The following is a 24,949-nucleotide window of genomic DNA, read 5'->3' on the forward strand; positions in this document are numbered from 1 at the left end:
GTAAAACAATTATCCTCCAATTAAAAATAAATTTTAAAAAACGGTATTGTTTTACATTTTTTAAATGTCATTATCTGCATTTGCTTATTTATTATCTTTAGTCACAATTCAGTACATTCTCCCTTTGGACTAACAATAATAACAGCAGCTGACATTAATAAACACTTAGTTTATATGACATACTCATCTCACTTAATCCTTACAACAATCAATTAAGAAGGTGGTGTTTTTCCTATTATAAAGATGAGGTAAAGACCTAAGGAAGGAAGGAAGGATAAGTAACGTGCCAAAGGTCAAATCACCAGTTGATTACACAGTAAGGATTCCAATCTAGATTCTCTTACCTACGATGCTATGTTAACTTGAGTATAGCATTATGCAACTGGATATTCAATAATTAATTGATAGTGATGGAGTCAAATTTACATCTAAAACTCACCAAAGGCTGTATCTATATACTACTAGTTTATTTCACGTTAGTAGCTGGGAAACTATGCTTAGTGAGTGTTACAGGCTGAGTTGTACCTGCTGAAAATTCAGATAATAAAGTCTGTCTTAATCTATTTGGGCAGCCAAAACAAAACACTATAGAGACTGGGTGGTTTATAAACAACAAAAATTTACTTCTCACAGTTCTAAAGGCTGGGAAGTCCAAGATCAAGGTGCAGGCATATTCAGTGTCTAGTTTAAAGATCCTCTTCCTGGTTCATAGACTGTCTTTTCATCATTAGCTCATGTAGCAGAAAGGGTGAGGGGTGTCTGTGGGCTCTCTTATAAAAAGAGCACTAATCCCACTTGTGAGAATTCCATCCTCATGACCTAAGCACATCCCAAAAGCCCTACCTCCTCATAGCATCCAAGGGGGCATTAGGTTTCAACAAATTTTTTAGTGAATGCAAACATTTACGACCAGTGCAAAGTCCCAATTCCTGGTACCTCAGAATGTGACTGTATTTGGAGACAGAATCTTTATTGAGCTAATTAAAGTAAAATGAAGTCATTAGGGTGGGCCCTAGTCCAATATGACTGGTATCCTTACAAGAAGAGGAAATTTGAATACAGACAAGTACAGAGAGAAGTCCATGTAAAGACACAGGGAGATGACCATCATTCAGGCAAGAGAGAGACCTCAGAAGAAATCAACCCTACCTTGACCTCACACTTCCAACATCCAAAACTTTAGAAAATAAATTTCTGTTTAAGCCATGCAATTGGTGGTACTTTGTTATGCCACCCTAGCAAATGAATGCTGTCAGGAATTTGCTAAAGTTTTATTGGTCACATACTGCTATAATTTTTAAATGAAACCTGTACTTTAAAAACTAAGAACATTAACTTTTATGTCAAAATACCTGACTTAAGCACACTTTTAATTTTTAATGCATCATACTGTAATGAAATGTAATTAACATTTTAATTTTATTGTAATACTGAATAATTCCCTGTAATTTATCTTCCATACTTTTTCCTTTCTAAATAAGATTAAAATCTAGTCAAAGGAGATTTATACTTTATAATACACAGCATACAAATAAGATCTTAAAAGTATTTAACAATTATATCTCAAACTTTATTACTTAATGAATCAGTTTCTATATACTGCTTTCCATCACTTTTTATTAACTGCTTCCAAAACCCGTAACAGGTGCAAGAAGAGATTGATGATATCCAAGTAGAGGTTGATGGCAGCTAATACATACTCTTCAGGTGACAGCCTGTGCATCAGTGAGTGTGTGTCATAGATGATGAATCCGCAGAAAAGAAGGGCTCCCCCAGCAGCCAAGACCAACTCCACTGTCTCACTGTAAAAAAACAACTAAAGCCAAGAGATTACTGTAATAGTTTTATATTTAAAGAACAGCATGAAGAATACTTAAGTTACTTATACTCTACATACATACTTAATAATTCTGTACAACTTTGAATACAAATGTTAAACGTAGAAAAAGGCAGGGCAGGTCCACTTGTGTTGGATGAATGGGTGAAGGGAGGAACCAATGAATATCCTCCTTTCTATTAAATTACCCACCTGACTTTGAACAGTACCATTCCAAACATAAATTATTTAAAATCTATTTCTTACTCAGAATTACATGTGCCACTTGAAGATTAGCAATTGCAAGTGAGGACCTCTTTCTATTTCATTTAACTCATTTGTTCATCTTTCTTTCAACCAATACATAAGACCTTGATTTTTAAAATATCATTTTAAAATCATTCTACATACATATTTTCCAGATAATTATAACCAAGTGTCCTACTATAACATGTCTCTCATAGCTTTTTGAGATTATTTATATTTCAAGTTACCATTCTAAAACAACTTACCCTCAAGATTCCTGACAAACACAAAATCCACAAACCAGCAAACAGTCTATAAAAACAAAAATTTTAATAATTTAGAATATTGTTCCTAACCAAAAACCTTTGTAAACTCATTGAGCATTTTCTGAATAAATAAATCCATCCGGATATTTGGCAAAGAATCACTGAAATGTAAGAATTCTTCAATGTACAATGAATATTATAGAATACCCAGAAATTGAAAGAACAGCTGTCTATTCAACATTTGCTTTTATGGTATATGAGACTAATTAAGAGTATGATTTTTAAAGTTTTCAATTGGAATATAAAGAAAATATTGACATAAGCAAAATATCATTAGAAATATTTAATTCAGAGAGCTATAAAACCTCTTAAAAATATATAAATTTACCAATGAAGCATAATTGCATTTTTAACCAAATAACAAATTACTCTGTGAACACACATATCCATTAGAGTTCCCAATGTACACTGTTTTATTCTACTGTATTAAAGAACTTAATTTATGCACATAAATTTGCCACTGCTATAATTTTATGAGTTATCATTCATTATATATAAAATAAAATTATATATTATATATGTAAGATATAATTATATGACAAGGACATCTAAGAAGTCAGTCCTATTACCTTATGAGACTTGGAAGCCTGAATATACATCTGCTGCCTCAGGCCACAAGTAGTACACTGACCAAATTTATGCTCCCTCCTTAAATAAAAATGAGACAAATATACGAAACAACAGTTTTCAAACAACAAGCAGCACAGGACAATGAGTCCTGAGATAAGGGAAACAAAGAAGGTGAGCTCTACAAATGACCCAGCTAGAGTTCCCAGGCAACAGTGCAGGGACAGGAATCCATATGCAGCTTTGTGGTTTCCTTGAGTTGAAGAGATGAGAATTCAGAGGTGAGAGAAGCTAAAGTGGTAGACTCTGAAGGTCCAAGTTCTAGAGAAAAGAAGAGTTATACAGAGAGTTCTGGTGGCATGCAGAGGGTTCTCCGCCAGTCTTTAGCTGAGTACTTATCAATGCATATTTGTGAGGAAGTACCAAAGTCTGGAGAAAGAACCACCAGAGAGAACCAGGCAGAAAAATCCTCAGACACACTAAAGCCAGAAATAGTTTTGATTCACACCAGCCAGAGTGCAAAGACCTGAGACATGGGGCTTTGAGTAATCCTCAGAAGGATACTATCTCAAGAGTGGGGCCAAATTAGCCCTAAACTAAAAGCTGTTCTGAATCAAGCTAACAGAGCTTAAAAACAAGCCTCAAAAGATTCAGACAATTTCCAAAGAACTTAATTGCTTCCTAGAATAACAGAACCTAACACATATGCAAAACAGGAAGAAAAAAAAAATATATATATATATAGCTTCTCCTTAAGTCAAACTCCATTCTAATACAACTGTTTATGCATCCCGCACAATTATCAGTATTGGCTGACCAATTAATATTTTATCCCAGTAGAGACTTCTGATAATCTGGTTCAGTTGCTAAGTCGTGTCCAACTCCTTGTGACCCCATGGACTGCAGCACACCAGACCTCCCAGTCCCTTCACTATCTCCACTATCTGGAGTACCAGGAAAAAAGAGGAAGGAAAGAAAGTTTTACAAGACTAGACTGCTTGTAAATTTTTAATGCTTTAACAGGAAAAAAGAACAGAAAATGTTTAGGTGATTATATGCCAAAAGAAAGCCATTGTGAGCTTAGGAAAGATTCTATGCATTCTTACCAAGGTAAGGGCAACACAGTACCATTATCTTAATATAAAAAGGGTCATTCCTTATATTAGTTTGAAGAAGGATACAGGTCAAAAAGGATACAGAACCAAAAAGATTTAAAGTTCATGCAGGCTTCTCTAGCACCTGGGTCACAATTACCTTGCTTTTGCCACAAAGATGTGGATGGTAACATTTCTAACAGTTAATGTTAAGATCTAAATAATTCAGGTAAATTTCATACCATTTATAAAGCATGCAAGCCTATAGCTTCTCTAGAAGGCTTAAACTTCAGGGCATTCACTTCCCTTTCAATATAGAGGTGAAGCAAAAAACTCAAAGCTACTTTCCATCTCCTATCATGTATGCTCCAGGAGAGTAAGGCCCTAGTACCCAAAGGGAGGACTTCTCATTACCTCCATTTTTAAAGTATCCAAAGCTAACAGTATAGCACCTCTCTCAAAACTAGGTAGTATTAAAGATACCTATCTATCATAGCCATGATAAATATATCACTTACCCTGCTCCAAATTTGCTGAAATCTCTCTTAGACTGTAAAGTATATACAGTCAAACCAAGAAATACTGCACAAGTCAGTATGAAAGCTTGCAGGACAACATACACATCATAGAAGGTAACTGTAAAATTACAAAACACTGATTAAAAATACATATAAACAATATAAAAGCTTTTTTTTTCTGTCATATAATAGAAATGCCTTATTTTGTCCTATACTACTTGCCAATAAAAACAATTATGAAAAGATTCCTTATTCAGTCTTCAACTCTTGTACGGTAAAACCAAACCCATAGTGCAGTAAGCAAGCTCCAAAATATACAACATAAGGAGATCACATCATTATGAAGTTAAAGAAATGGCTAGAAGATAATACACAGCTAGCTGGTTTAAGAGTTTAGGGAATATGGTGAAATGATTTTCACCCATTTCTATCCCAGCTACAGTTTATCACCATTTGTGGTGACTGTCAACTATGGCTTAAACAATCAATAGTGATGGTTCTGGGTCCTGTGGCTGGTTGGGAATTCCTAGGCAAGAAAAATATTGAGGCTGTCTGGGGTTGTCTGCCATTCACCAGCACTGTAGGGAATAGAAACCAACCACGAATTGCTTTATATCCAAGTCTGCATTATCCTGGAGTACATTATTGGGGTTTACTGGATATATGTCGAATTTACTTCAGAAATTTTACAATGACCATCTAGACTGACTATAGGTATTGTAATAAAACTGCTCAACATTTTACAGAATACTGAATTATAACCTCTTTAAAGGTAATTGGGTGTTTTGAACTCAAATCCATTTAAGTAATTTTTAATTTGAGGGGGATAAATTATCCAAGTACCTTCTGTTCCTAAGTAGTTAGACTTTATTTATCCCGTACAGGGTTAAGAAGATGAATGCAGAAAAGATAAAACATGAAATCACTCTTCCTGCTTCTCAGAAATTTCAGTGTAAGTTCGGGTGAATTCCATCTCTCTCCAACATCCCTTACAAATGGTGGGTGCCACAGAGGACAGAGATACACTTAATAACATAGTAGCAAGTAATAGATAATAATACTAATAATAAGTAAGTACTAATAATACTTCCTTTCCATGTTGAGAAATTTCAACCCTATTTAGTTTGGTGGTTATTATTTATTTATATTCTGATTCTTTTATAAAAAGAAGAGATGAATTACCAAAAAACATATAGACAAAACCTAGCATGAAAAAGTTAAAAACAGTAATGACACAATAAGAAGAGAGAAATACTTTAACAATAAGGACCACAATTTACTGCTACTGACAGTAACAGTAAATTCTGATCTTTTTTGGTACCCCAGATAAATAATTTTGAAACAATCAGAATTTTTATTGTTAATCACAAAACTTTTTACTTGAGATATTATTATATAGGGTACATCAAATAATTATAATAGATACTTCCTTTTAAATATTATATAAAATACAAAAGAGAAATGACTATATGAGGATGTAATAAGGTACAGTTAAGTGCAGGCAATTTGAGATACCGAGCTCTTGTGATGAAAGAGCATGGTTCCAAACATGTTAGTTCTTTTAAGATCCCTTTAAACAAGGAAAAAGATTAGCTATAGTTGTCTTTTTCTATGTTTGGCTGTGCTATGCAGCATGTGAGATTTTTAGTTCCCTGACCAGGGACTGAACCCATATCCTCTGCAGTGGAAGGGCAGTGATTAACCACTGGATTGCCAGGGAAGTATCTGATGTTGTCTTGTTGGATAAACAAAATGAATATTGTTCTCTGTTCCTATTGTTTTCCTAATTCTTTTCAACTTCCTCTAAACTCAGCTAAACTATAAAAACATTTACTTTTTGCTTATATTTTAGGAATTCTTCATTCTATGCCACATTTTTTAATATGACATTACATGATGTTAAGCTTTAGCCTCAAACACTTTTTAACCAAAAGATTTATCCACTTTAAAAAGTTACTGTAATATACAGAAGCACAATTATGGCTTACCAACGAAGGCCACAGTCAGAGATTCCAACAGTGTCTAAGAAAAAGAGACTTAAATTACATAGATGCATGTAAAATTTATACTGTTAAGTACATGTTCTGATTTCCATGAATTCAAGGTGATTTCATACCCATGATCTCATTTTAGCTTCAGAGCAGCCTTTTGAAGTACATGGGACATATAATAAGCCCACCATAATAAAAATGAAACCTCAATGTATTAAATGAAAATATTTATTCTTTTCTTTTTTTGACTGTGCTGCACAGTTTGTGGTATCTTAGTTCCCCAACCATAGGACAACCAGGGTATTTCCATGAGAACAGATTCCAACTGTGATACCATTACTCCTTAAACTCAACTAGATTTTTCATATCTGTAACAAGGAGATTCTAGAAGTAATATAGAAAATTCTATTTTTCTCACTCTTTATAATGTAAATAAAGTTGAAACTGCAAATCACATGCATATTTAAAAAACCTCACTACCTCACACAAACAAAACATGGAAAGAATATAATATTTAGATAGTACTTTGGTGTGGCAGGACTGGTCTCCTTTAGGATGGACTGGCTGGATCTCCTTACAGTCCAAGGGACTCTCAAGAGTCTTCTCCAACACCACAGTTCAAAAGCATCAATTCTTCGGCGCTCAGCTTTCTTCACAGTCCAACTCTCACATTCATACATGACCAATGGAAAAACCATAGCCTTGACTAGATGGACCTTAGTCGGCAAAGTAATGTCTCTGCTTTTCAATATGCTGTCTAGGTTGGTCCTAACTTTCCTTCCAAGGAGTCAGCGTCTTTTAACTTCATGGCTGCAATCACCATCTGCAGTGATTTTGGAGCCCAAAAAAATAGTCTGCCACTGTTGCCACTGTTTCCCCATCTATTTCCCATGAAGTGATGGGACCAGATGCCATCATCTTAGTTTTTCTGAATGTTGAGCTTTAAGCCAACTTTTTCACTCTCCTCTTTCACTTTCATCAAGAGGCTTTTTAGTTCCTCTTCACTTTCTGCCATAAGGGTGGTGTCATCTGCACATCTGAGGTTATTGATATTTCTCCTGGCAATCTTGATTCCAGCTTGTGCTTCTTCCAGCCCAGTGTTTCTCATGATGTACTGTGCATATAAGTTAAATAAGCAGGGTGACAATATACAGCCTTGACGTACTCCTTTTCCTATTTGGAACCAGTTTGTCGTTCTATGTCCAGTTCTACCAGTCCTGGGTGTTCACTGGAAGGACTGATGCTGAGGCTGAAACTCCAACACTTTAGCCACCTCATGCGAAAAGTTGACTCATTAGAAAAGACCCTGATGCTGGGAAGGATTGGGGGCAGGAGGAGAAGGGGACAACAGAGGATGAGATGGCTGGATGGCATCACCAACTCGACACACATTGAGTTTGGTTGAACTCTGGGAGTTGGTGGTGGACAGGGAGGCCTGGCATGCTGCGATTCATGGGATCGCAGAGTTGGACATGACTGAGTGACTGAACTGAACTTGGTGTGGCAGAGTCTTGAAACTGTCTCCCAATATTCTTTTTTTCTTTCTTGGTAACAGAATTTTGCCTAAACATATACCCATTCAGATTAAGCATTACGTTTTCAGCTTCCCTTGCAGCTAGATCTGCAAGAATCTAGATCTAAAAGCTAGAATATAGTGTGACTATATTCTAGTCAATAGAATATGAATAGAGAGACATATAACTCTGAGAAGCAAAGAGGTCTGCTCTCTCCTTTCTCTTTTCATTTTTTAAATAGACAGAATGCAGGTATGGTAGCAAGCTATCTTATTCAATGCAACTTTAGAAATGTCTGAACTATAGCAGTGTCTGGGCCCCTACAACTTCACTAAACAGTCATTCAGATTTTCATATGAAAGAGACATAAGCTGTCTTGTTTAAGCCATGTCAAAAGTAGCTGAACTCATATCCTAAATAAAAGTTAGGGATACTGAGCTTCATCCTCAAGCTTCTTTCCTCTTAATTACATCTTTGTTTTATTTGCTTACTCTAGTTAGATTTTATCTGATAGACAATTATCATAAAGGTAATGCCTTGATTTTTTAAAAAACTCATTAATTTGGTTCTGCTACTGTTACGTATATATATGCATTCAAATAAATAAATTTAAAATTCAGGAATAAATGTTAAGGGAACACATTGTCAAAGTACTTACAAATCCAAAAAGCAGGTAAAGGTTAAGGGGATGCTTATGTCTGTTTACAGTCAAGGCTAAAATCAAACCCAAGGATCCAAGGGTCAACACCAAAATTAAGGCAGGACTGAAAGACAAAGAATTAAAAGCATTCTCAACTTAAAAAAATACCATACATAACATCCAATTTAATAATAAAATTTCTCTATGTGTTCATGAAAGTATAGGAAAAAAAAATTTGGAAGGATCTAAACCAAACTGACCAAAGAAATTTTTCCATGGGGAAAATTTGAGGACTGTGAGATGGGAAGGAGCAGGAAGACAAAGAATCTTTCCCACAATGAATGTGGAAAATGTAACCTTTTTACTTCATGAATTTCTATTATATTGAATAATTTTTTCAATTAGCATAGTGCCTTTTTTAAAAACTAAAACTCAAAAAAGAAAAACTATTAAATAATAAGCAAATTTTATACCTAACTACTTTTATAAGGCATTTACTATATAGCTGTAACTTAAAGAATTTACTCCAAATAGCAAACTAATAGTTCAAGATTCCCCTTTTGTAAAGGGAGGATACAAATTATCTACTTCTAAGACTTTACTTTCCCTTTTCTTTAATATAAAGTCTATATTACTCTTACCCATGGAAATAATTATTTTGGAGGTCAAATCTTAAACAAATTAGGGAAGAACCATATGGAACTCCTCTGAAAGGTTTTCAGTGAAATTTTCCTAGCTGTGAACTAACACTAAGGTAAATGTAACTTTTCAAGCACTGTCTTGGGCTTTGGGGACAGGGCATAAGTCTAATAAAGATACACACAAAAAATTACATTCAATAAAAATTCTTAATGGGAATGAGGGGTTAACTCTATGAAACCAAGCTAAAAAGGTTAGTGGTAAATACCATATTGTAGATTATTTTTCTTGTAAAAATTTATTTACAAGAGTTAATGAATCTTTTTTACATTCTAACCTCAAAAGTTAATAGGAAAAAAAAAAAAAAACTACCTTTGCTCATCTTATGCCCTTTGAGTCACATGCAGTGGCTGAAAATGATTCAGAATCAGGTCATTACCTTACCTTTCATGCACAAATGTCCGTATAGAATCAAAGTATAAAAAAATTGCCAATGTCACTGTAGTTAAGAGAACTTGCAGAGAAAGGATGCTGTAGACTTTCCTTAGAAAGGCTGAAAGAGAAAAAAGTTACACATGACTATTTTCTTAAGCATTTATCAGAGTATAGCAAGATCAGGTTTCTTCTTAGACACATTAAATTACTATGTAAGTTCTTTCTTAATCCAAATATCACAACTGTAACTAAAACTTAAAAAAGCCTCCTAGAAAATAAAAAATTTTGTTAACTATACTACAGGAAGCATGAGCTTAAAAAAATTAAGTTAATGGGCCAGAATACAAATGTTTCCATCAAAATAAAACGAAACCATCAAATCCATATTTGTGCAACATACAGCAAAGCAAAGGATTAAAACCAGAACATGTTTTAAATAATGAAGCTATCTTGAAAGTGAAAAGCAGGAATAAAAAGCATATGGTTAGATATCAAATTTAAAAAGAAATCGTAATTTCCAAGCAGTGCAAATGTTTCCCTAAAATGAAACTTCTCCATAAAAGGCAAATAATATATAAACTTACTTTCACTCACCTATTTTTATTTCTCACTTCTCGTATCTTTGCCTCTAGTTTCTATATAAGAAATTCTTACTTTCAAAATACATTATTACCAACATGCATAAATCAACTCCAAAGCGCAATGATCTAAAAATATTTATAGAAGTCTTCTGATACACAGAAGACTTCCCAGGTGGCGCTAGTGGTAAAGGACACACCTGCTAATGCAGGAGATTAAGAGACATGGGTTTGATCCCTGAGTCAGGAATCTCCTGCAGAAGGGCATGGCAACCCACTCCAGTATTCTTGCCTGCAGAATGCCAGACAGAGGAGGCTGGTGGGCCACAGTCCATAGGGTCACAAAGAGTTCCTCATATTCCTGAAGGACCCTAAACAGACTTCTAAGCACTTTATTTCATAGTGATGTCTACTTGTCCTTCACTATTAGACTATGAAGACTCAAGAGCTCCCTAATAATAGGATAATATTCATTTTAAGCTTCCCATTTTAGGACACAACTCAGCATGAGTCCCTAGCACTCTGCAAGGGGATGGCACAGAATATTGTTTAATCGCTAACTCTGGACCAACTCTCTGTGACCCTGTGGACTACAGCCTGCCAGGCCCCTCTGTCTGTGGGATTTTACAAGCAAGAATACTGGAGTGGGTTGCCATTTCCCTCTCCAGGGGATTGTCCCAACCCAGGGATCAAACTCACATCTCATGCATCTCCTGCATTGGCAGGCAGATTCTTTACCTCTGAGCCATTTGGGAAGCCCTTGGCACAGAATAAATACTCGTTAAATTTTATTTGCTTTTAAATAAACTTATATTGAACTAATGAAAAGTAAATTTTGCCAGTCAGAGAAAAGGTGTTATTCTGACACAATAATGGAGCCACATAATTTCCATAGAGCACTGTTCTTAGGCAACACCACCACTGTGGAATGATTTTTACCCAACAAAAGATGTGGTACTGTCTCTTGACTCTCATGACAATATGCAGGCAATAAATGTTCTCTTTGAAAAAAATTCCTACTAAAGACCTCATTCCTCAAGGAATGATGAAGTGCTTTGATGGCATGTCTGCCAAATATCAAGTAGCAAAATAAATATTTTATAAGAATAAGAGAATGTTCATAAATACTAAAGATTTAATCCTTAAAGGCCCTCCCATTACATGTTTTTAAAATATAAGACTGTTTATTTTTTGGTTGTGCTGGGTGTACAGTGCTGCAAGGGCTTTCCTCTGTTTGCAGTGAGTGGGGGCTGCTCTCTAGCTGCATGGGCTCCTCACTGCGGTGGCCACTCTCTACGGCACACGGCCTTCAGGAGCTGTGGCCCCTGGGCTCTAGGGCACAGGCTCACGAGCTGTGGCGCAGAGGCTGTAGTTGCTCCTCGGCATGTGGGATCTTCCCGGATCAGGATCAAACTGGTGTCCCCTGCATTTCAACATGGACTTTCAACCACTGGATGCCCAGGGAAGTCCTCTATACTCTTTAAAAATAGAACTTAAATCAAATCCTACAAAAAGTAACATTTGACACCCATTTTGAATAACTAATATAAAAAGTGGCAAAAGATATACATACACACCCACAGAAAAAAGATCTGATAAGAAAACAAGTCAAACTGCAATCTTTCAGTTTTTGTTTTTGTGGTTTTTTTTGAGTCCTATTTCTGCCTTTCTACTTTTCTGCTTTCTACTTCTACTTCTCCCCTTTCTACTCAAACTTGACAGGCTGAAACATGAACTTTTCATTTCTACCCAATCGGTAACCAGCACCAACCTCCCCCAAGCCAAAAATGTAGGAGTCACCTGATTCTCCTCTCTTTTCCCAATCCATCAACAACTACTGTACCTTCTACTTACAAAGTCATCCACCTCTTTGGTCTCCTTTGCTACATTTCCAGTCAGTCTTATGATCTAGCACCTGCACTGTTACAGTAGCCTTCTAATTGGTCTGCATGCTTTCACTGGTCCCACCTACAGTCCCACAGCTGTTGACAGTTATCTTTTTGTAAAGTCATCCATATCATGTGACTCCCTGCTTAAATACTTTTAATGGTTTCCCTTCTGCTTACAATAAAATTTTTGAAGTTTTTATGGGGCCTACAGGCCCTACATGACATGTGCATGCGTGCTCAGTCATGTCCGCCTCTTTGTGACCCTATAGACTGCAGCCCACTAGGCTCCTCTGTCTGTGGGCTTTCTCAGAAAAGAATTCTGGAGTGGGTTGCCATTTCCTTCTCCAGAGGACCTTTTGGACCTAGGGCTTGAACCTGTACCTCCTGTATCTCCTGCACTGGCAGATGGATTCTTTACCACTGAGCAACTGGGAAGCCCGTGATTATCATAACTAGGTCATAAAAGACATGGTAGCTTCCTTAATGATCTCTCCTGGGTTGCATGCTCTTGAGAAGTCAGCTACCACGCCATGATGCTCAAGCAGCCAATGGAGAAGGTCACATGGCAAGGAATTAACACCTTGTATCAATATCCTCATGAGTGGGGTTTCCAGGAAGCAGATCTTCAACCCAGTCAGGTCTTCAGCTGACTGCAGCCCTAGCCCACACCTTGAGTGGACTCTCCTATGACACCCTGAGCCAGAACCACTTAGCTACACCTCTCCCAGATTTCTGATTCTCAGAAACTGTGTGAATAACTGTTGTTTTAAGCTTCTAAAATTTGGAATAATTTTTAACAAAGTAATAGATAACAAATACAACCTAGCTAGCTCCTTCTCAACAACACAACTGCCATCTCCTTTAAAAGTTCTTTCCCTGACCACTCCTTAACTAAAATAGCTACTAAGCTACTATTCTAGGCTCTAGTGTCTATTTCATCACTGTTTCTTTTCTTCAGAGACTTTAACACTGCTAGTAGTCTATTTATTTGCTTAACTCTTTAGGGTCTATCTCCCTTACTACTCCACACAAATAATAAATTTAGAGGACTCAAATATTGTCTGATTACTGCTATATCCTTAATATCAGCAGGGAGCCCAATAAAGTTGTATAAACAAAAGAAAAATGTTCACCTTCACTAACCTGGCTAAAAAAATGTAGATTAAAACAAGATTACATTTTTTACCCACAACAAGAGGCAGTAAACTATGGCTAAGGGCCAAACCCAGCACATCACCTGATTTTATAAGTAAAGTTTTCCTGGGCACAGTTACAGCCATTTCTGTGTCCTCTATAGCGTCTTTTCTTGCCTGGATAACTCCATGGACAGAGGGGCCTGGCAAGCTACAATCCATGGGGTTGCAAAGAAAGAGTCAGACGCAACTGAGTGACTAATTGCAATTGTACAGCTTCTTTTGCATGACAATGGCAGAATTTTGTAACTGTGCCACAGAGTCCTTTATTATGACTCCACAAAGCTGAAAATATATACTATCTGGCTCTTTGGAGAAAGTGTTTGCTAATCCCTGATTACCATATTGCCAGATACTAAGAAGTTTGATGATCTCAGTGCTGGTGAGAGTCAGTAAAAGGCACCCTCATGTATTGTTTGCTGGAGAGTCAACAGGTGCAGTCTCTTTGGGTAGTTGATGACATCAAATTTTAAATGCACATATTCTTTGGACCTATAATTTCACTGCTAAAAGTTTATAGAACAATAATTGGAGAAATTCACAACCATATGGAAGAATGGCCCCTAAAGCTCTATTTGAAGGAATAAAAAGAATGAAAAGTAACAATCTAAATACCCATCAAGAAAGGATGATTAAATAAATTATGGAACATACATATTATAGATGATCACCACAGTTAAAAATAATATGATAAAGCTATAAATATATGTACTGCTATTTTTCAGTATGATACATTAAATAAAAATACAAAGTTGCAGAAATGTAAAATAATCATAACATTGTGCTTCTGAGTATAAAACAGTATGTCTTAGTGTTTCAAAAATACAAATATAGTAAACTGCTAAAACAGACTAGTTTAACAGACTATGTATATTACATCTGTAACAACTAATTATATAAACTAACTTAATGGTACTATAAAAGTGCTCAAGGTAGAGACTGTACTCGGCTTTCATTCTCACATCATTTTTCTGTAGCTTCATAATTTGTTGTTTTCTACCAATAAGCCTTGGCTATTTAAATATATAATATTCCAAAAGTATTTTCCAGAAGACGTACGTATTACATTTTCAAAACAACCCCATTTTCCTTCATGTAAAGGCAGTGAGGAAATAAGTTTTGGAAGTCACAGTTGCTCCCTTTAAGACACTGGTTAGATCAGCAGGTTAATTTGCTTAAAAAATAGAGGGGGGCATTTCTGTTTACCTTTTAATTCGTAAAAATTTTTGACAGACCAGATACCATTTTAAACTACAGATGCAGTCAGCTTAGTCACAGGTCCAATGACCATGACGCAGGGTTCCTTCCTGGTAATTTCTTGATAGGTGTGTGTGTCATTTGTTCTACTGAGATCACACTGGGTGAATTCCTGGATGGGAGCTGTTACCAAGAAAGGAGCCATGATTATAATTTTCTAGGCTACAGTCCATGGGGTCGCAAAGAGTCGGACACGACTGAGCGACTTCACTTTCACTTTCCTTTCAAATATATATCTAAAGCTTAGAATTTTCAGCCCCACACCCTATTCTCCTGAGAAGAAAGAAGGGCTGAAAATGGAGGTAATGATCAATCACGCCTTCATGAGGAAGCCACCATTAAACCCCAGGAGTACGGGGTATGCAGGGCTTCCAGATGGGTGAACACAGCCTCATACCAGGACACAGAAACTGCAAAGACAGACGAGGACATAGAATCAGCTCTTATATCAAAAACAGGCTGCAATGCAGGAGACCTGGGTTCGATCCCTGGGTCAGGAAGATCCCCTGGAGAAGGAAATGGCAATGCACTCAAGTACTCTTGCCTGGAAAATCCCATGGTCAGAGAAGCCTGGTAGACTACAGTCCATGGGATCGCAGAGTCGGACACGACTGAGCGACTTCACGTTCATTTTCCTTTCAGATATACATCACAATGATCATATAATAAACTTACTTTCACGGAAAAAAATAACCCAAGTTTCTCTTAACTGAAAGATGTCAAATTCAAGCTAGTGAGGTTTTCAACCCCTTCTCCACCGAAGACGATAGAATGGACTCAGTTTCAGGTCTCTGGGCGTACCCCTGGGGAACCACCTCGCCTCTGCCTCTGAGCCCATGCGGAGGAAGAAAGCTCTTCTTCCCAGCCAGGGGGCCGGAAGGAGGAGGGAAGGCTGCCCTCTGAACCCAAGAGACCGGCGGTATCCCCAGGGCCTGGTCGCGGAGAATGCTCGCCTCAGAAGCCGAAAACCAGCCCCCAGAGGCCGGCGACGCCGCGGGACCGACAAGGGCGGGTCGGGAGGAACCCGGCGACGTACCCATTCGGATGTGCACGCTGGCGGAGGCCACGCAGCTGCCATAGTTGAAGTCGTCCTCGATGGAGGAGCAGGGGTAGCGGGGGTGAAAGTCCGCCATGTCAGCACAGCAACCCCCAGGGCCCCCGCGGAGCTAAGTTAACTACGCCACCACAACGGCCTCCAAGCCACTTCCTGAGGAAGCGATCCAGCCCCAACTAGCCGAGCGGCCGCGCCCGAGCCAAGCCCCAACCAATCGATGAGGTCGCCTCGAACGTTCAGTTAGTTCAGTTCCCTTCAGTTGCTTAGTCGTGTCCGACTGTTTGCGACCCCATGGACTGCAGCACGCCAAGTCTCCCTGTCCATCAACAACTCCCGGAGTTTACCCAAACCCATGTCCATTGAATCGGTGATACCATCCAACCATTTCATCCTCTGTCGTCCCCTTCTCCTGCCCTCAATCTTTCCCAGCATCAGGATCTTTTCCAGCGAATCAGTTCTTTGCATCAGGTGGCCAAAGTATTGGAGTTTCAGCTTCAACATCAGTCCTTCCAATGAATATTCAGGACTGATTTCCTTTAGGATGGACTGGTTGGACCTCCTTGCAGTCCAAGGGACTCTCAAGAGTCTTCTCCAACACCACAGTTCAAAAGCATCAATTCTTCAGAGCTCAGCTTTCTTTGTAGTCCAACTCTCACATCCATACATGACTACTGGAAAAACCATAGCTTTGACTAGACGGACCTTTGTTGGCAAAGTAATGTCTCTGCTTTTTTAAAATGCTTCAGTTAGACTGGAAAAAGGAGTTTGCTTCAGATTAGGGCGGGAGAGAAAATGAGTTACATATTCAGTGTCATCTGAAGTGAAAGCTTTCTCAGATTTTCCTCCACAAGTTTCTTAAATCCTCTGACCAGAAGTTGCTAAAAGTGATAAAAATGAAGTCCCCTTTCATCCTTCCGTTCAACAAATACCCATCTCATTCTTTCTTGTTGTTGTTTAGTTGCTCTTTGCGACCCCATTCACTGTAGCCTGCCAGGCTCCTGTCCATGGGATTTCCCAGGCAAGAATACCAGAGCGGGTTGCAATTTCCTTCTCCAGGGGATCTTACCCACCCAGGAATGGCTCAAACCTGTGTCTCCTGCATTGGCAGGTTGATTCTTTATCACTGAGCCACCAGGGAAGCCCCCATCTCATTCATTTACTCTGGCAATAATCACACTGAGGAGACACTTTTCATTAAATTATTATTTTTAAAAAATATTTATTTATTTGGCAGCACCAGGTCCTAGTTGCGGCATGTGAACTCGTGGTTTCAGCATGTGAGAGCTAGTTCCCTGACCAGGGATCAAACCTAGGCCCTCTGCATTGGAAGTTCAGAATCTTAACCATTGGAACACCATGGAAGTCCCTACATTATTTTTATTGAAGTACAGTTGGTTTTAATTATACTACTTTCAATGATGGGCTTCCCTTGTGGCTCAACTGGTAAAGAATCTACCTGCAGTGTGGGACACCTGGGTTCTATCCCTGGGTTGGGAGATCTCCTGGAGAAGGGAAAGGCTACCCACTCCAGTATTATGACCTGGAGAATTCCTATGGACCATACAGTCGCAGAGTCGGACACGACTGAGTGACCTTCACTTCACTTTCAATAATAATCCCTAAAATTATCAATCACTTTCTAAAAACTCAGCTTTCTGAATAAGATAATGCTTAATGCTGGCAGACATGTGCAGAGCCAACCAGAGAAGAGTGGAGTAATATAGGTAGGTTCTCAAGAGACCAACATCTGCAAAGCAGTAAGGGCACAAGGGGCAAAGCTCAGTTGGAGTAAGGGCACAGATAGCAAAGAATGAGGCACAATAAAGGCCAGATCACTGTATGCCAAATGTAGAATTTTGGAGAGAGTCATGACCACAGGCAGGGAAGAGAGGAGGTTGCGCTTTACTAATGAAAGAAATGATGGTGGCAAACACGATGGATCAAAGTGAATATTTATGGTATTGCTGTTATTCCACCCAAAGACAACCTGTAGATATACCCAGAGTAATATCCCAGGATCCCCTGGATTTTTTTTTTTTAACAAATTTACTTTGATCCCATGGACAGAGGAGCCTAGTGAGCTATAGTCCATGGGGTTGCAAAAGAGTCGGACATGACTGAGCGACTAACACTTTACTTTGATCCACCTACATTTGCCATCCTCACTTTAACCATAACACTCAAAAGACTTAGCAAGTAGAACTCAGCATAGTTGTGGAATTGTCTATTCTGAAATTAAATTCTTAAATTTGACTTTATTGGAAGCTTTTGTCTAAAAAACTAACCTCTTTTTCATAATGACAAGCAAAAAACTTATCTTTTTATGATTTTATAAACATTTCAAAAACACATTACTCATTTTACTATCAAGTCATAATAGGATTTAGTATATAGAACTAACCAGATTGGACTGGGAATCCACTGTCTTATTGACTAAAAGTAGCATTTGATCTCCTACCTCTTACCAATTACAAAAAAAGGAAATTTCAGATGGATTTGGGACCTAAATGTGAAAGACAAAACAATAAGGCTTTGAGAAGATGATATATAGGAGAATATCTTTATGATCTGAGTAAAGAAAAGATTTCTGAAGCCATGTGTAAACTAGCAGTTAACCCCAAAGGAGAAGATTGACAAACTATATTAAAATGAAGAACTTTATAGTAGTCAAAGTATACTATAAGAGAATAAAAAGGAAGTCATAGAATGGGAGAAGATATTTACTACCCATGGAATGCACATAATGCTCCTTTCCAGAATATAAAAACAGTTGTTACAAATCAAGAAATAAAAGAGAGACAGGCAGTCAATAGAAAATAGACACACGCATGCACAATGACTAATAAACGTATAAAGATGCTTATCCTCACAACCATAATTTTTTTTTCCTTTCAGTCCATCCTTATCTGTAAGCAGAAGGTAGAGAGTGAAATACATAAGTATGTTCAGTCCAGTTCAGTCGTGTCCAACTCTTTGCGACCCCATGAACACGCCAGGCCTCCCTGTCCATTACCAACTCCCGGAGTCTACCCAAACCCATGTCGGTGATGCCATCCAACCATCTCATCCTCTGTCGTCCCCTTCTCCTCCTGCCCTCAGTCTTTCCCAGCATCAGGGCTTTTCAAATGAGTCAACTCTTCGCATCAGGTGGCCAAAGTACTGGAGTTTCAGCTTCAACATCAGTCCTTCCAATGAACACCCAGGACTGATCTCCTTTAGGATGGACTCCTTGCAGTCCAAGGGACTCTCAAGAGTCTTCTCCAACACCACAGTTCAAAAGCATCAATTCTTCAGTGCTCAACTTTCTTCACAGTCCAACTCTCACATCCATACATGACCAATGGAAAAACCAAAGCCTTGACTAGACGGACCTTTGTTGGCAAAGTAATGTCTCTGCTTTTTAATATGCTGTCTAGGTTGGTCATAACTTTCCTTCCAAGGAGTAAGCGTGTTTTAATTTCATGGCTGCAGTCACCATCTGCAGTGATTTTGGAGCCCCCAAAATAAAGTCAGCCATTGTTTCCACTGTTTCCTCATCTATTTCCCATGAAGTGATGGGGACCAGATGCCATGATCTTAGTTTTCTGAATGTTGAGCTTTAAGCCAACTTTTTCACTCTCCTCTTTTACTTTCATCAAGAGGCTCTTTAGTTCTTCACTCTCTGCCATAAGGGTGGTGTCATCTGCATGTAGAAGCTATGAAATACAAATTATGTAATTTTGGTTATTTCTCACATCAGTTTGCATTTAAAACTGGCTTTGCACAATATAAAGATCAGTGGTAGGGACTTCCCTGGTGGTCCAGTGGTTAAGAACCTGCCTGCCAATGCAGGTTCAAGAGGCAAGTAAGCTCCCGTGTGCCACAACAGCTGAAGCCCATACCCTATAGCCCTTGTTTGGCAACAAGAGAAGCCACCGCAATGAGAAGCCCAAGCTCCCACACAGCAACTAGAGAGTAGCCCCTGCTCACCAAAACCGGAAAAAGCCTGCTCACAGCCACGAAGACCTCATAAAAAAAATAATAATAAAGAATCATAAAAATTCATTAAAAAAAAGATCAATAGTAAAATTTATGCTAATAGCTTTAAATGATATCTTTACTTAAAATTACATTAAATAGCAAGTTAAAAAATCATGGCAAGTCAAGAAACTGCAAAAGAAACGAAAAAGCTTTGTGTTTTAGCACTTTTAATGGGACTTCTCCCTGCATTTGAAACAAGAGGCCCCACATGTTTCTTCTGCACTGGGCCCCACATATTATGTCGCTGGCTTTGTGAGTGCCACTGTAACAGAGAAACCACTTTGGAAAACTGCCAGTGTCTACCAAAGCTGAACATACACAACAAAGTCTATGACTTAGCAATTCCACTCTGAGGTGGAGTACACACCCAACAGAAAAGCATGCATAGATTTGCAGAAGATGTCCAAAAATACACATAACAGCATTATTCATAATAGAGCAAAACTACAAACCACCCAACCATCCACTATTAGTAAAATGAACAAAATATTGTGGCATATTCATATAATTGCATGGTTTCTATAATGAAAATTTAAAAATCACTATTATATGCAACATGAATGAACTTCACAAACATAAAGTTAAGCAAAAGAAACCAAATACAAAAGAATATATACTATGAGATTCTATGTAAAGTTAAAAAGCAAGCAAGAATAATCCATAGTCTTAAGACATCAGGAAATTATCTTTCAGGAGGAAGAAGGGATAATAATTGGGAGAAGGCACTTAGAAGGACTTCTGGAATTCTGATAATATTCTACTTTCTGGCTGATTACACATGTTTTCTTGTGATAATAGCAAGCTGCTTATACTAAGGGTTTGTGTACTGCTCTGTGTATTATACTAAAATTTTAAATTGTATTTTAAAAAGTGGAAAAAAGTTATTTGCTACCTCTCAGTCTAGATAAGATAGTTATGACAATAAAGCATTTACTTACAGATACGAAATCCGATAACTCAGGATCCTTTATTTCTTTAAAGCTGCAATTTTAGAGAAGTACTTTGTAATAAAGTCACTAAAGAAATTTCAGTGGATTTATTCAGAATTGAAAGAGACACGTGTACCCCAACGTTAATCGCAGCACTGTTTATAATAGCCAGGACATGGAAGCAATCTAGATGTCCGTTGGCAGATGAATGGATAAGAAAGCTGTGGTACATAAACACAATGGAATACTACTTAGCTATTAAAAAGAATGTATTTGAATCAGTTCTAATGAGGTGGATGAAACTGGATCCTATTATATAGAGTGAAGTAAGTCAGAAAGAAAAACACGAATACAGTATATTAATGCATATATATAGAATTTAGAAAGAAGGTAGTGACCCTATATGCGAGACAGCAAAAGAGACACAGATGTAAAGAACAGACTTTTGGACTCTGTGGGAGAAGAAGAGGGTTGGATGATTTGAGAGAATAGCATTGAATCATGTATATTATCATATGTGAAAGAGATCACCAGTCCAAGTTTGATGAATGAGACAGGGTGCTCAAGGCCAGTACACTGGGATGACCCTGAGGGATGGGATGGGGAGGGAGGTGGGAGGGGGGTTCAGGATGGGGAATATATGTACACCCATGGCTGATTCATGTCAATGTATGGCAAAAACCACCACAATATTGTAAAGTAATTAGCCTCCAATTAAATAAATTTTTTAAAGTAAATAAATAATAAAATAAAAAAGATATTTCGGTGGTTTTAAAGACCTATCTGCATCTCTCCTCATATCTTTCCTCTTCTTTCTGTCTCTTCATCTTTCTCCCCTCCTTTTCATTTGTTTGTTCTATCAACTCCAAGCTAAAATCTCTTCTAGATTATTCCCAGACTATAATAATTCTATCCTTATTCCTAGATTGAGAACATTTTTTTCTTTTTTTGGCTTCTAAATAATCTTTGGCATTTGACACTGAAGGAAGTAGGGACTTACACTACTACTATCTTAAATTTTTTTTTAATATATATAGAGTTTTATCTTTGGTGCAGAGATTAAAACGTCTGCCTGCAATGTGTGAGACCTGGGTTCGATCCCTGGGTCGGGAAGATCCCCTGGAGAAGGAAATGGCAACTCACTCCAGTATTCTTGCCTGGAGAATCCCATGGACAGAGGAGCTTGGTGGGCTACAGTCCATGGGTTGCAAAGAGTCGGACACGACTGAGCGACTTCACTTTCACTTTCACTTTATCTTTGACTCAAGTTTAGGGGCCAGAACAGTAGAGGTTCACAAATTTCAGGAATTACAGAAAAAGAGCATGGGCTTTTAGAGCTAAATAAATTTGAGTCTGAATCCTAGCTCACTCACTTACTAACTTTCAAGCAACCCAAACTTACATCTCCAGGCACAGAGTTTTTCTGCCAGTAAGCTAAGAATTAGAACACTTGAACTGTGTTGCTGGAGTATTAAGATATGTCAATTTGGAGACAACATAGAGAAAGCATTCAGCTCTGCGATAGCAGGTGCTCTCTTGTCCCTCCCTCACTGAACCTAGATAGGTGGGCTCTGATAACTACTGAGGAACGGGGAGAATGTCAGGAGGCAGGAAATTAAGAATGCCCCGAGGTCAAAATAAACACAACCACCATGAAACAGACTTTAAAGAAACTTGAACAATAAAACTTTAGTACGTCATCACGAGTCACTAAGGAAGTAATGTGATGAAATCTCTGTTTAAGGTAGATTAATTTGGAAATAAACTGGATTGGAAGAAAGCTGGGCTAGAGGCAGCACAGTTTTAGGTTAAGTCTCAGTTTCCTCATCTGTAAGGTGCAGATGGCATTGATACCTACTTTAAGGAGTCCTTGTGTGAATACTTATTGTGGTAGTGCTTAGTCACTCAGTCCTGTCCTACTTTTTGTGACCTCATGGACTGGAGCCCATCAGGCTCCTCTGTCCATGGGATTCTCCAGGCAAGAACACTGGAGTGGGTTGCCATTTTCCTCCTCCAGGGGATCTTCTTGACCCAGGGATTGAACCCTCAACATCTCATGTGTCTCCCGCACTGCAGGCATCTTTACCAGCCCATATATATGTGTGTAGTATAATAAAAAATGTATTTCGTTTTTGTTACCGGTTCTTGGCACAGAGTTTCAAGAAACCTTGGAATTTCTGTTCAGAGTATCTGTTGTTATTCACAGAGACCCCCTTTCCTCCATATCTGAATGTATGCTAATTAACAAGGTGGCTTACAATGGGCCTTGAGATAGTTACAAGGAAGGGGCTGGCCATTCTGGAAAGAGAGACTTGGAACTTTCAGCCACACCCTCATATATCTTGAATTCAATCAAGTGGTTGATGATTTAACCAATCATGCTTATGTGATAAAACCCTAGATATAAACTCTGAAGCAGTGAGGCTCTGGGAGCTTGCTGGTTGATAAAAGGACCCATGTGCTGGGAGGATGATACACCTGGAGGCAGGCAGCAAGGAAGCTCAGGACCCTTCCAGACCTTGTCATGCTGTTCACCTCTACATCTTACTCTTCATTTGCTCCCTTTATAATAAAATGGTCATCATAAGAATAGTACTTTCCTGACTTCTGTGAGTCATTCTAGTGAATTATCAAATTGGGACAAAGAGTGAATTCTGGGAATCCTCAAATACATAGCCAAATAGGCAGAAGAACAGGCAGCTTGGGGATACCTGAGACTTGCAACTGGCATCTGAAGTCATGCAGGACTGAGCCCTCAACTTAAAGGCCCTGTATTAACTCTGGGTAATTAGTGTCAGAAATGAAGGCCTTTGACCTTAACTTGTGGGGTCCACGCTAACTCTAGCAATGAGTGTTAGAATTAGACTGAACAGTAAGACACTCAGTTGGGATAAGCATGTTATTATTGGAACACGGATGTAAATTACTGACACGGTGCCCAATACAAGCTATTGGTCTCAATAAATGATAGCTGTAATTATTGGCAAGCGGCAAAGTCATCACTTTTTTCATTCATTAGGCATTTATTGAGTAGTATGCAAAGTGCAAAGTACCCAAAGATGACGAACTGCCCCACTACACCCCAAGCCTCAACAAGTCCACAGGGAAATAACAACAAAAAAACACGATGATGGAAATAAGTGCTGAGTGTTATGGAACCAAAAAAGAACTGATTAACTTTAGGGAGATTATAAATGGCTTCACGGAGTAGCTTAGTTTGCTAGGGCTGCTGTAACAGATTACCACAAACTGGGTAGAAGTTTCTTTTCTAACAGTTCTGGAGGCCAATCAAGGTGTGCTCAGGGTTAATTCCTCTAGAGCAGGGGTCCCCAACCCCTGGGGCTATAGACCAGTACTGATTCATGGTCTGTTAGGAACGGGGCCACACAGCAGGAAGTGAATGGTGGGCAGGCAAGTGAGTGAAGTTTCATCTCTATTTACAGCTGCTCCCCATCACTCGCTGCACCAGATTCTCATAGGATCACGAACCCTACTGTGAACTGTGCATGTGAGTGAGTGAGATTGCAAGCTCCTTATGAGAATCATTTTGAAATCATCCCCTGCTACCCCAGTCCGTGGAAAAAATTGTTTTTCATGAAACTGGTCCCTGGCACCAAAAAGACTGGGGATCACTGCTCTGGAGGCTCTTAAAGAGAAATCTGTTTCGTGCCTCTTCATTGGTCCCTGGTATTTACCAACAACCCTTGGATTTTCTTGGCTTGGAGCTGTATCATTTCAGTCTCTGCCTTCATTGTCACTAGGCCCTCTACTTTCTGTATCTCTATGTCTAAATCTCCCTCTTCTTATAAGACACCAATCACTGGATTAAGGCTCACCCTCATCTGGTACGACCCTGTCTTGGCTGCATCTGCAAAGACTTTATTTCCAATTACAGTCACATTTAGAGGTATCAAGGTTTAAGATTTAAACACATATTTTGGGATTACACAAGTCAATTCACAACACAGAAGTGGTGATTTTTCCGTTGGTCTTATTGGATAAGTAGGGGTTCACCTGGCAGGAGATACTAAAAAACTAAAAAAATACAAACATGAAATAACTGATAAAGACGAACTGAAAACAACACAGACACTTATGGGTGACATTATAGAAGCATACGATTTGAATATAGGCACAAAGCATGATGTCTGACACAGTGGATGCTGAGAAAATTCTTCTGAACAAATCAAGCTAAATTATTAAGAGTTCCGTTGGCCTACTTCACCAGAAACAAGGAAATTGA

At 38.4% G+C, this 24,949-nt stretch overlaps 1 protein-coding gene across 3 annotated transcripts; it reads right to left on the minus strand.

Moving 5' to 3' along the window:
• Window positions 1-46: 46 nt before the first annotated feature.
• Window positions 47-15,965, minus strand: TMBIM4 (transmembrane BAX inhibitor motif containing 4). Of its 3 annotated transcripts, XR_005719716.1 has the most exons (8): window positions 15,740-15,923; window positions 14,653-14,826; window positions 9,796-9,904; window positions 8,731-8,836; window positions 6,556-6,589; window positions 4,568-4,685; window positions 2,329-2,374; window positions 1,549-1,816 (listed from the first exon to the last, which is right to left on the minus strand). XR_005719716.1 is itself a non-coding variant. In XM_040233391.1 (7 exons), exons 1-7 carry the CDS (start codon window positions 15,834-15,836, stop codon window positions 1,610-1,612), a joined length of 717 nt encoding a protein of 238 aa, XP_040089325.1. In that variant the 5' UTR covers window positions 15,837-15,965; the 3' UTR covers window positions 47-1,609. The 3 variants fall into 3 exon arrangements, 1 of the variants encoding a protein (XP_040089325.1); XR_005719715.1 differs by lacking the exons at window positions 14,653-14,826; window positions 15,740-15,923 and adding an exon at window positions 15,379-15,737 and having other exon boundaries at window positions 47-1,816; XM_040233391.1 differs by lacking the exon at window positions 14,653-14,826 and having other exon boundaries at window positions 47-1,816; window positions 15,740-15,965.
• Window positions 15,966-24,949: the final 8,984 nt, after the last annotated feature.

This window comes from Oryx dammah, unplaced genomic scaffold (assembly GCF_014754425.2).
Source record: "Oryx dammah isolate SB20612 unplaced genomic scaffold, SCBI_Odam_1.1 HiC_scaffold_29, whole genome shotgun sequence".
Taxonomy (NCBI): domain Eukaryota; kingdom Metazoa; phylum Chordata; class Mammalia; order Artiodactyla; family Bovidae; genus Oryx; species Oryx dammah.

Coding starts and splice junctions, on each gene's coding strand:
- TMBIM4 (XM_040233391.1), bottom strand. CDS start 15,836: ATGGCGGACTTTCACCCCCGCTACCCCTGCTCCTCCATCGAGGACGAC. Junction 4,686..6,555: donor TCTGACTGTGGCCTTCGTTG/GTAAGCCATAAT, acceptor GTAATTTTACAG/TTACCTTCTATGATGTGTAT. Junction 1,817..2,328: donor GTTTGTCAGGAATCTTGAGG/GTAAGTTGTTTT, acceptor TCTTGGCTTTAG/TTGTTTTTTTACAGTGAGAC.